This window comes from Thunnus thynnus, chromosome 4 (genome assembly GCF_963924715.1).
Source record: "Thunnus thynnus chromosome 4, fThuThy2.1, whole genome shotgun sequence".
NCBI lineage: Eukaryota > Metazoa > Chordata > Actinopteri > Scombriformes > Scombridae > Thunnus > Thunnus thynnus.
This window is the reverse complement of record NC_089520.1, coordinates 16,789,818-16,802,481: the sequence shown is the minus strand read 5'-3', so window position 1 is coordinate 16,802,481 and position 12,664 is coordinate 16,789,818. Positions and strand designations below refer to the sequence as shown.

The window sequence follows — 12,664 nt, the reverse complement described above, 5'->3', positions numbered from 1 at the left end:
AAACAGAAGTATGCATGGGCCTGGGAGCCAAAGTAAACAACTGGAAAGAGAAACATAAACTGGTGTCTGAGCAACAAAGATGGTTTGAAACAACTTCCCAAATGTGGGCGAAATTTACAAAGCAAACACAAATTTAACCTTTGTTATGAAATCTGCATGTCTTAATGTCTTCTATTTCCACTGTGGTGTCATCCACAAAGCTGCTGACAGTCACATGTGGGGTGTCATTAATTCAAATGAGAACAAATGAAGAACTAGCTCCTGTCAAACTGAAATATGCTCCATCTTGTAAATCGTTTCCATGTTACTGGACTCACGTTACGTTCAATCTCTGACTCAATTCATTCCACTTAAAACAGATGATCTCATATTTCAAATGAATCTATTTAAGATCAGGCACTTCAGAAGACACCATTGTTTCACATTAAAAAAATCTAATTTGAGAAAACATATTTAAACATTATAGAAAAGCATTATTGAGATAAAGCTTGTACAAAAAAGAAATAGAATTAAAACATGAACAAAAAAATTATTTTTTGGGTGGTGCTACACAGTGTTTCTGTTGCAATAATCTAGAAATAGAAGATGCTTTGTCAGCACACAGGGTGAGATGTGCTTCTCAGTTTTCTTCTGAGTGAGGAGTGTTGAAAGTTGTGACGAGCCAAACGAGACACATCTGGGATCTGGTCAGGGTGCTGGTTTCTGGACACTTTGGGTGCAGAGAGATCCTGAAAAACAATTTGAGAATTGTTCCACTTATTTCCTCAAAAGACTCAACCCATAATATTCTTTGTTGTTTTTACAGGACCTTATCAGTCACATTTCCGTCATTATACTACTTTGTTTTCGTTTGAGATACAATAGCAAGTCTCACCTCCAGGTCCTTGTTTTTCATATTCAGACTGCTCCGCAGATCAAGGCTGGTGGGTGGCGACAGGGTGCTCTGAACTGTGTTTGACCACCCTGACAGACAGTGCTGGACAAGAGCAGAGAGAGCCACAAAGATTGAAGCAGCTTGTAGTACATGAATAAAAGTTAATTTATACATAGAGGTGTTAACAAATCGTGTGGGTTTTCTCATTTGAACACTCACTCACCGATGGTAACCCCAAACTATCAGAAGGATCAAAGCTGCATCGCCGGTGAGCTTTGTACCTGTAAGGTGGCAAGAGGGTGGAGCGAGGGATGCTAACCCTTAGAAGAGGAAAGAGGAAAATTAATAAGACACTATATGACACTATGCTCCGAGACCACGGTGATTGTGAAGTGCCACTACAGACAAAGCACAAATCTTCTGAGCAAACATACCCACTCAAATCTGAACTGAAGGGATGGAAAATAGGAACAATCTAAGAGCCCAATATGGTTGATCCACTTTATTTTAAGTTGCACATTATATTATTTTTAAATGCAGCCCTTATTTTAGGCTACTCAAAATGAGAAAATAACACTTATTTACTATTAGAGTACTTATTATTCCTAACATCTGTGTATAATAGAATGTTAGTTTCTTTCATGTTGTTGGTGTATATACTCATTCACACCTCACATCAACTGTATTCATTTTCTATGTGTGGGAGTAGCTGAACACTAAAAACAACCTGTAGAGATAGTGAGTTTGTCAATATGAGTGAATCCTTTCACTTTACATGTAGTGACTTTATACATCAATATAAAAAAGAGATTAGATAAACTTTATCAAAATGAAAATTACTATTAATTTTTGTTACTTTAAATAGATTCCTACAATTCCTTAGAGGATGACCGCACCCTTGTTGACAACAGAGATGAGCCTAAGATTAATCATTTTCATTGGAAATGAGAGGATGACTAACACACAGAGCCTAGAGCCCTTAGATTTGTGATGCAATATCATCCAGCCAAAGCACTTCTTCAACCCCTGTTCTTAGTAGGACACAGTTGTGGACAGCTGCCAAAGGGAGAATTAGCAACAAACCGCCCCAAGAACCAAGTGTGCAGCTGGAGAACATATTTGCTCCATTGTTGCAGGAACCTGGATCTCTGTCTGATGATCTGGATTTCCTCTCACCTTCACACAGCAGGGTAAGGCCTGAGAGTAAATCTGAAAGTAAAAGGCTACAGGGAAAGCTGACAACTAGGCCCCAATCTCTGATTGTGGGAAACTTTACTGTAAAAGATGTAAGAAGCATGTGCAGTAAGAACATCAAAATACTCTGCTTTCCCAAGGGGCTGCACATCCAACGGTGAAAAGCATCGGTGCACATAGGGTCTGAAGTACTGAAACAAAACTTTACTGATCTGACACACTCAGCTCTTTGAATGCTGAGGTGTTTATGAAAGGGCCTCTACCACCAGTCAGAAGAGGAGTTGAGAGTTTCAGCAGATTGTTGGCACCGAACACGTGGCTCTCAACTGCATCTACCATCCATTCAGTGCATTTTATTCACAATTTCAACTTTTTCTGGGACCACAGACATCTTTTTAAGGCAGACGGACTTTGTCTTAACAAGTCAGGAGAAAAACTGTTCACCTGTAACCTATTGCGTCACCCATCTTTTCCCTCTGCCAAGGACAACACAAGAGGAATCAAAACAGGAGGAAGACATAACACAGCACAGCAGAAACCTTGAACAAGAGCCACCTAAGCCCCCGTCTGAAGAGACCTTTAAACAATAATTATCAGAGCCAAGAGGAGGAGTCTCCACCCCCTGTCACCAACAACCGCTTGTGAGGATTCAGCTTTTTCACCCCCCTCCCAACCCCATCCAGGTCATCGTCCTCTCCAGTCACCCTTTCTCCCTCCTCCCCCTTCTTGGAGTTCACTGGAAGAGCTGGTCACTGCCAGGGCCAAACATATCCCCTGCCTTACTCTCATTTTCTCTCTAAACTCCACCAGTTTTGACACAATCCTCACAGCCACGATGCCCCCTCCCCCATCCAAACAAGATGGGATCTTGTCTTGCTCAATTCCTGTCTTGATAGGTGATAGAAAAAGAATGATGAATCTGCTAAGAAACAGGAAGCACTCATCCGGTTCTGCAGTCTTATCAAAGTTGGCATCCATGACTTGTCAGCCACAGTCTGACGCAAAAAAACTGGTAAGATAATGCTTTTAACACACTAAATCTAGCTTTATTAAACATCAGGTCTTTCTCAGGAAAAACATTTTTAAATCAATGATTGTATTATCAAGCACAACTAAAACTTAGTTAGACCAAGATAACGTTTAATTCTTATGGAATCAGCCCCTCCCAACTTCAGTTTTATGAGTTAAGTTAGAGTGCAAAAGAAATAAGGTGAAGTTGCCAATTTGTTTAATGATTCCCTCCAATGCAAGAAGATATCTTATGGAAATTTTGCTATGTGGCTCTTCAGCTGGATTCCTCCTCTCGAGCTATGTTCCTAAATATCTACAGGCCACCTAAATACTGTGCAACCTTTTTTGATGACTTTGCTGAACTGCTGTCTATGTTGACTTCGACTGTGTGGTTATTTTTAGTGATTTTAACTTCCATGTTGACAGCCGCCAGCACAGAGGAACTACAGAGTTGTGCTGTGTTCTATGGACTGGCTCAGCATATGATGCCGCCCACACTCAATGAGGGGCACTGTCTGGACTTGTGGACTTGAGTCTGAAGATTTCTAAGATTGCGGTGACTGATGTTGCTCTTTTTGATCATTCCTGTGTTTTCTTTTAGAGCACTATCTCTGTGCACGCAAATGTTTAAACATAGGTCGTCACTGAAAACACTAGAGAAATATTTTCTCTTCCACACCCACCCTCTCTTACGTCTCAGTCAATGAGCTTGTAGATAATTTCAACTCTAAAATGACAAATGTTACTGATGCCATTGCACCCACTAAGGTGAAGGTGGTCTCTGGTAAGAAAAGATATCCATGGAAAAATGCCACACTGGTCAGAATAGAAAAAAGAGAGTGTCAAAAAACTGAATGCAGGTGGGAAAAAAAAGTCTCAAGGTTCATTATGACATCTATAAAGAGAGACAGCGCATTTATAATTTGGAACTGAGAAATGCAAGGTGATCCTTCTTCTGTGACATCATCGCCAAAAACAATAATGCATGTACCTTGGTTGTTCCTGTCAACAGGCTAACAAACTCTCCTGTCAGTAGTCTCCGAACTTCTATCCACCAGGGCCTGCGATCAATTTGCATCCCTCTTCCTTGACAAAATTCACAAAACTCAACTGGTTTGAGTCCTACTTAAAGAACAGGGACTACTTTGTGTCTATAGGTAATTACACATCTGAGCAGATAAAACGACCCGTGGAGTTCCTCAAGGTTCCATTTTGGGGCCTCTTCTGTTCAACATCTACATGCTCCCACTAGCTCAGATTATGGAAAACAACAAATTATGTCACCATAATTATGCAGACAACACACAAATATAACTATATAACCAGGGGACTATGGTCCAATACAAGCACTAAGTAAGTGCATGGAACAAATCAATGATTGGATGTGCCAGAATTTTCTTCAATTAAACAAAGACAAAACTGAAGTAATTGTTTTTGGAGCCAAGGAAGAATGTTTAAAAGTCAGCATCCAGCTTCAGTTGACAATGTTTAAAACCACAAACCAAGCCAGAAATCTTGGTATTGTCATGGTCTCAGACCTGAATTTCAACAGCCACATTAAGACAATTACAAAGTCAGCCTACTATCACCTGAAGAATATACCAAGGATTAAAGGACTTATGTCTCAGCAGGATTTGGAAAAACTTGTCCATGCATTTATCTTCTGTAAATTCGACTACTGTAACAGTGTCTTTACAGGTTTCCCTAAAAAAAATCAATCAAACAACTGCAGCTGAATCAGAATACTGCTCCTCAAGTCCTCACTAAGACCAAGGAAGTGGATCATATCACTCCAGTTCTTAGATCTTTACACTGGCTTCCTGTCTGTCAAAGAACTGATTTTGCAATACTGCGGTTGGTTAATATAGAGCTGAATGGTTTGGGGCCAAAATACATTTCTGATGTTCTACTACGTCATGAACCATCCAGACCTCTCAGATTGTCTGCTTTCTGTTCCCAAAGTCAAAACTATACATGGAGAGGCAGCGTTCAGAAGACTTTTCTGTTTGCCGCTGCCTTTTATTAAATCAAATAACTATTCATTTCTCACACTGCACTGTAATATTTATTCTTGTAATTTATCTCTTATTCTATTTTAGCTTGTTTTTATTTTCTGTTCTCTTAGCTCTTTAATGACTGTCTTTAATTGTATTCAAATGTCCTTTTATGGTGTTTCTTTTGCACTTTATCTCCATGCTTTTAATGTTTTATGTAAAACACCTTGAATTGACTTGTTGCTGAAATGTGCTATATAAATAAAACTGAGCATTGCTTTAGTTCAGGCAAACCACCAAGTCAAGCTCAGCTCACAAACCCAGCTACATCAGCTGATGGCTCAGCTGATTCCCCATACATGTATATACTCTTAGATCATAGATGGCCAGAGATTGCAGTTTAAGTTCACATCATCATTACCTGATGAGAGCTGGGTCAGCTGTAGTGTGAGGGTGGGAGGATTTATGTTTTTTGCACACAGGACAGCACTCCTCAGAGTGAAGCGGGACCGGGAACAGTCTGCTGTTAATCCTGTAAGAGAACGTACCTGCATAAAAAGTGAATGAGCAGAGATTAGAATTATTGAGCTGTCACAAAAAGACAAGAGAGTGTAGCTTATTCAAATGAATAACTCCTCTTACACTGATGAGTGTCCGTGTTAGCCTCTGGGCTATCCTTGTCTTTTAACAGCGGCAAGACTGAATGATTCTCCTCAGAAAATCTATAACAAGAGCCAATTGATAGTCTTTTAATGAAGCAGTCATCAGTCACAGGTAAACCTGACACACACAATCAGCCGCAGGTGCAATCAAATGAGAGGCACTCACTCTGCTTGTGGGCTGTGGACACATTCGTCTTTATTGAGTGATCGAAACGTGCACAGATCATTGAAGAACTCGTCAGAGCGCTCTATCAAGGAGTCTTCCACATCCAGGACTCCTTATAGAGAATAGACATCATCTGTTAGTGCTCCATTAGATGATTGTGTGTATAAGAAAGAAACTGGCAGAGAGACCAATAAGGTGCACCTGCTATCCAGTCATATCCAAGTAAAGGCTGCAAATGATGTCTGTCTGAGGCAGGTATCTCTTCACATTCATCAGACTGAAATGTTACTCGACTCGACGCCTCTCTCTACAGAAACAAACAAGTGGTGCACAGTATTAGTGATCAGCAGTTTGGGATGAATCATTCCTTTAAGCCAACCAGTTTGGACAATGCTGCTGACTTTATGAGATAACAAAGATTTGGGGAACAAGGTCAGAGTAGGGCTGATGTTTTACTCAACATCATACAATTAAATACAAACAAATTGGAGACAAACTTGAGTCTATAATCCTGTGTTTCTTTGGCTTACCTGTTCTTTGCTGTGATTTACTAGGCAGGACTTTGTGCTGAATGGCCTTGTGTCTTGTAGCCTGTCACAGTGGACTCGGGTTTGTCCGCTGCAGTCTCTGTGTGACGAATACTCTGCTGTGTGTTCAGCAGTTCCTCTTCTGTGTTTGAATGTCAAAGATGGTGTTGAAATAGTTGCCTGGAAGCCTCTTTGTCTCCCACGTGGATCTGATGGAGACAGAGAGACAGTGATTTCTGCATCAGCAATTCAAGGAATATTTTATTTGTCACATTCACACCACAGAATGTATAGTGAAATGTAAAGTGAAGACTCTGCACAGTACAATAAGTACAAAAACAAAATGCGCAGTATAAAAAACACAGTTAAAGGACTGAGTATGATATCAGATATCTTGTCTTGTTTGACAAAAAATCTTAACTCAAGGTCCTCATCATCTTATCATGTGACTGAATTTCCATACATAAGTTGGGTGATAACAACTAAGCTATCTCCATTTGCTGACGAAGACCATGAGAAGCGTTTAAAAGCCCTGAACCGATTTTTTAGTGAAACCACTATCTCATCGTAGTTTTATTTTCCCCAAGTCATTGGCAATGCAATAACAGTTGAAACAAAGAGTTGTTTAAAGGATTAGTTGACCAACAGATAATGAATCTGCTAAAACATGAATTAATCTTTTTAAGAATATTTTTAAGCAAAAAATGGCAAAATTCTCTTGCTCCAACTTCTCAAATGTGGCACAAATTCACAATTTGATGACATTTTATAGACCAAACAATTCATCAATTGATCTGGAATAAAATTCATTAATTCATTTTCAATTAAAACAATAATTTGTTGCAGTGCTAAATGCAATTACTTTGTAATTGTTATATAACTACATTTGGCTTGTTGTTTTGTACAATAATGTAATTTAAGCTGTTAAACCTGGTTATGAAACCTTGAAAAAGTTTTTTTTTTTTTAATGTGATGTGTCTGGGTTAGGCCAAACCTGTCAAAATTGTTTTTACCAACTTACTAGGTTAGTGTAGAGATAAGAAAAAGTAAGTTAAAGACCCCCTTAAACTTCACTTTAAATGTGTTTGTATCAAACTCAGTGTTTCAAAAAAAGGGGAAAAAAGAGTGGCTGTGGGAAAGGAGGGGGCTGTGAGGAGGCAAGTATGGCAGTGGAGAGAGAGCCAGGGGAAGCTCTGACAATAATGGTATAATATGATCCTTAGCAGTTACAAAAAATAAAAGAGCATAACTGGATGGAAGTGGTCATGCCAGATATGACCAACTTGGGCCAAAACCTATTTCAGAGATTTTGCGCCAACAACAGATGACGTAAAAAAAAAAATATATATTGGTGTGGTTGGCCAAGTATGAAGAGGATGGACACAAGGCGTGACCTATGCCGACCCTAGGGTATATAACACAACGCCCTGAGTTGCGAAACTCAGTAACGGGTTGGTCTGTTATGATCACTGTATTGTTCTCCTTTCTTGCCTGGCATTAAAGTACATTTTTGCTGCTCAGGAACTCTGACTCCTGAGTTTTGAACAACGAAGAGAAGTTTGGCCTTGAGTTTTTTCAACAGAGACCCAGCGGAACTGATACGACAGAGGCTTCAAGTTTCCACATCATACTTCTGTAAGCTGAATACTGGACCAGGATTGGCTCCAAACTAGTTGTATCACAAATCCTGCTCATGGATCCACCCCTTAAAATCAGATTTTCAATGAGCACAGAGTAACTTTCCACTTCCAGCAGATTAATGTGAAAACAGCCTTCTAGTGTCAAACTCTGCACACACATCATTGACGGTGAAGCTCAAACATGCAACTGTACGAACAAGAAGAAAGACATATTTTTGAGTGGAGGGTGACTTTAAGAAAGCCTGGACTATTGACACAGAATGAAACACCAGCCTTATCTAGTATATAACTAAACTAACATCTGCAGACGTGTCTTGTGCCTTTGACCTCGATATGAACAGTTTCATTACCCGCAAACCTCACGGTGGATTTGGCTAGGGCTGCCCTGACGGTACCGGGGTCTCCATTAGTCAGGGTCAACACCTCCTTAGCCTCGTCCTCTCTCTCCCTCTTGCGGCTCTGACTGCAGCAGCCGCCCGGACGCTCCAGCTTCTCTGTCTGCTGCGCCAACTGGATCAATAAATCTCTGTTACGCTCTCGCAAAACGTCCAATCGGTCTGTCGATAACATTTTTTAAAAAAGTTAATGCTTCGTTAAAAGCACGTTTACCAAACAGAGGGTGAAACAGACAAAACTTTGGGGTCTTTTGTGATTTAAACACGTCTCCAGCATAGCAGCTCCATAACAACGCGTTGACAACAATGATTTGATTGGCTACGAACTTCCTACCCATCATGCCTTGCAACCGTTGGAGGATTTTCTTAAAGAGACAGACACACATTTGATTTTTAGCTACAGTGCAGGATCTTGAACAACAGAGGGCGCCAGATACTTACTGTAATTAGAGATGCTGGACAGAGTTCATGCTGAGTACAGTTAACAGTGGTGGAAGACGAAGTCAAATCATTAATTTAAGTAAAAGCAGAAATACCACAAATTATACTTCATTAACTATAAGGTGTGGTCTTCTATAGTTTTCTAAAAAAAACAACAACCCCAAAACAAAACAACAACAACACTGAATTGATCTACAAGGCACAACTGTGTAACCAACAGCGGTGGAAGAAGTGCTCACATCCTTAAGTAAAAGTAGCAAAAGTCCTGCATTCAAAATCTAACTTAAGTAAAGAACATAAGTAGGTAAGTAGTAGCAGCAAGAAGTACTTTACCATCAATACATTATTAAAATATTAATACTGATCTATGTACATGTAAGCAGCATTTTAAAGTTGTCAATTTAGAGCTAATCTTAACAATCCATACTGTTGTGTAGTCTGACCTATAACAGTGCTATTTTATTAAGATGATCACATGTTTTACATATAAAATATTGACCTGAAAGGTAGCTGAAGCTGTCAAATAAATGTAGTGGAGTAGAAAGTACAATATTTCCCTCTGAAATGTAGTGGAGTGGAAGTATAAAGTAGCATCAAATGGAAATACTAAAGTAAAATACAATACCTCAAAATTTTACTTAAATACAGTACTTGAGTTAAAATACTTAGTTAATTTCCACCACTGGTAACTAAAGCCTAAAATAGACCTCTGCCATAGACTGCTGTAAATACCCAACTAATGCACCAGATCTGTGGTTGAAAGTAGTCCTCAATAAGCACGTATTTCCTTCCGCTTGAGTAATGTTTGCTAAAAAGAACAGCTGTTTTAAGAAATTATTTTGTCTTTTTCATAAGTGAATATATGTGTAACCCATTTTTAAACATTTATGTCTTCAGTAGGTAAAACTTGGCTTGGGAGAAGGACTAATCCATCATTGGTTTTGGTCTTTTCATGAGATTTCTTGACAATATCAAAAATATAAATTAGCACCAGAATATTTTCCTCTGAAATGTAGGGAAGTAGAGGCATCAAATGGAAATACTCAAATAAAGTACCTCAAAACTGTCCTTAAGTCTAGTACTTGAGTATCATTTCCACCACTGGTTTATAGAGGAAAACCACAATTTATAATGTAAAAAATAACAAATGTCTATGTACAAGATTTTGTTTATTTATCCATCTTGTTATGTCAAATTCATAAAGCCCTTCAAAAAGAAAAGTTGAGGGAATTGTCTTAAAGAATTGGACAGAAAAGAAACTAAATCTAACCAAAAAGGAAACCAAATGACTAAAAATACAGTATACAAGGAAACTGGAAGTCAAGTAAATACAAGCTGAAGACATAACAAGCCTTCAAAGGTTAGTTGAGTCTAAACAGTACCACTACAGTTCCATACAGAAGAGGGACAAAGTACTCCTATGAAAACCATATAAGGTAGAAAGGAACTTTCGTTTTGCATGAGCACTTACCACAGCAGCTAAGAAATTACATTTATGCCTTCCATGACACACAGGAGCCTGGAGATTACAAACAGGAATACTGTTACGCCACTGACAGAAATTTTGTCTTGTGGTGGACATCGTGGTGCACTTGGGGCGGGAAACCATTTTGACATCCCCAGCTGCTGTGTGTGCAGAATATGAGATAAATACCCTGACCCAAATATCCAGTACACTGGTTTCATAGCAGCCGTGTGTTATAATTAGTGTGGTTGCTGCAGCCACCACACTCCCGATCTCTCCTAATTCATTTTGTGACCAATTTAGCTTAAAACGGTGAGAGGTATATGGGAACAAGCCTGTAAAATTATACTTGCTTAGAGATTTGCAGCATGGAGAGACGCACTCTCTCCTATCCAGCTGTGCACCCTACAAGGAGATAAATGCAGCTTTACCTTCACATGGTAGAAAACTACTAAAATCCACTTCAGAGTCTGACACTCTCCTTGTCAGGACGGAGCACACAGGTCGTTTGAGAGGGAACTCAAACTGAGCAAACTTGAAATGTCAGACAAGAAGTTCACTAATCCCCCATATGCAGGATCTTTAAGTGACAGCAGATTCTAGACAGTGACATTAAATTTAGATTTTGACTTTTGTCACTGCAGCCCTGTGGATTTTATCTTTCTATGTATCATCTGATAGTATCATGTACCATAGGAGCAATTCAGTGTTGGTCACATCTCCTTTTAAACCTGAATAATTTTGTTTTGGGCCACTTGGGAGCAGCACAACAATCTGCAATACACAGCACTGACTTAATATCACCTTGTAAAGTTGATATGGCAACCGTGCTAACAAACATTTGCTTATTTACACATCCAGCAGACACAGAGTAACACTCTAACTCACTTTGAGTCATGTTTCAGGTAACCTGATGTATGTACATCCAATGTTCACTTTTAGCTCTGTTTTGTTCTCCACCAACCTATGAGCAAAATATGTCTCCTAAGCTGCTAAATGCTTCACTATGTTCACCAGCTAGTCACTAAATTTATCTGTCTGCTATTTGGTGCAGAGTAGGTAGTATACACTGGGTTTAGCAGAACTTTACTGAAAACGGCTGCCTGCTGTGTCTGTAAACAACACCGATGAGACTGAACCAAAACAGTAAACTTGCAAAACAAAGAGCTAAAACAGGATAAAATGCTCAGTAGAGCTGAGGCTGTAGTCGCGTTATAATTCTCTGTGGGTTCATTACTGAGAGCAACACCTTTTATACTATACATAAGTCACTGTTTGAAAATATTAGTTAGTGCATCTGTTAAGGGAGATGGACCCAGTTGCAGGACAAAACAGCCAGAATGAACTGAAGAATGTCTCTTCAATAAAGATTAAGTGCAAGCACAGCAAAATGGAACAGACCAAAACAAAACCAGACTGGGCAGAGCAGAACAGAACAAAGGATCCAACAAGACTGACTGAAAACCACAAATTAAATACAGACTGAACTAATGAAACAACAAGGAACAGGTGGCAAGACACAAGGGCAGGCTGGGACCTGATTGGCTGGAGAAGACACAGGGAGCAGGGCAGGGCTAATGAGACTGATGCAGGGCAGGTGTGGAGGGAAAGTGTAGGGAAAAGCAGGCTGGGACACAGGAGGGAAGACCCAGAGTGAACCAAAAACCCAGAAACAAAATCCTCTCTTCAATATGTCACACTAACATTTTAACTTTCAAACATACAAGTAAAACAACAAAAATCTGAAAAACTGATACTGTCGAATCATTTAAGCATGTTAGATATTTACGAACATCCACCTTCTGTCCAACTACAGATTCCCCCTCAATCTATCCATGAATATTGATAGAGAACAGATCAAGAAACACAAAGGGCATCTATGGCAATGTAAGATCACAATGCAGGGTTAAACAGTCAGCTCATCTTAATATTCAAAGTATCTGTCCTTCTCCCACTCAGTCCAGACTTAACATCAAAGGGAGAAAAAGCTGAGGGTCTCTAGACTGGAACAGAACCATAACAGCATCAATAAAAAGTAAAAAGAAACTATAAATCAATCACTGAGCACATCCCGAAATAAAAATTTGGCATTTGGCACCATACTCACATCAGTTGATACCTGTTTAAAATCTGTGTAGAACAGATTTCTTTTAGTTTACACACCTGAACGCACTACACTAAATTATATTCCAACTTGTGTGAGTTGGTTTCATTTGGCAGCACCCGAGCCGCCTCTTTTGGAGAAAGTGTTGTTTGTTTTCATTTTTGTAGATTTTGTAATCATATTGTCTGAAC

General features: G+C 39.4%; 1 protein-coding gene across 3 annotated transcripts; it reads right to left on the bottom strand.

Moving 5' to 3' along the window:
- Positions 1–509: 509 nt before the first annotated feature.
- Positions 510–8,776, bottom strand: miip (migration and invasion inhibitory protein). Of its 3 annotated transcripts, none has more exons than XM_067586980.1 (10): positions 8,678–8,771; positions 8,368–8,578; positions 6,432–6,637; positions 6,103–6,208; positions 5,902–6,013; positions 5,716–5,795; positions 5,495–5,621; positions 1,098–1,194; positions 875–976; positions 510–728 (listed from the first exon to the last, which is right to left on the bottom strand). In XM_067586980.1, the coding sequence occupies exons 1-10, from the start codon at positions 8,738–8,740 to the stop codon at positions 594–596; spliced, it is 1,239 nt and encodes a 412-aa protein (XP_067443081.1). In that variant the 5' UTR covers positions 8,741–8,771; the 3' UTR covers positions 510–593. The 3 variants fall into 3 exon arrangements, with proteins under 3 accessions (XP_067443081.1, XP_067443083.1, XP_067443082.1); XM_067586982.1 differs by having other exon boundaries at positions 8,419–8,578; positions 8,678–8,769; XM_067586981.1 differs by having other exon boundaries at positions 8,368–8,776.
- Positions 8,777–12,664: the final 3,888 nt, after the last annotated feature.

What these genes read in the sequence shown, in the direction of transcription:
- miip (XM_067586980.1), bottom strand. Translation starts at nt 8,740, where the DNA reads ATGCTGGAGACGTGTTTAAATCACAAAAGACCCCAAAGTTTTGTCTGT. An exon ending in CACAAGACACGTCTGCAGAT is followed by an intron (nt 6,638 to 8,367) that starts GTTAGTTTAGTT and finishes TGTCTCCATCAG; the next exon opens with ATCCACGTGGGAGACAAAGA. An exon ending in GTCCACAGCCCACAAGCAGA is followed by an intron (nt 5,796 to 5,901) that starts GTGAGTGCCTCT and finishes CTCTTGTTATAG; the next exon opens with ATTTTCTGAGGAGAATCATT.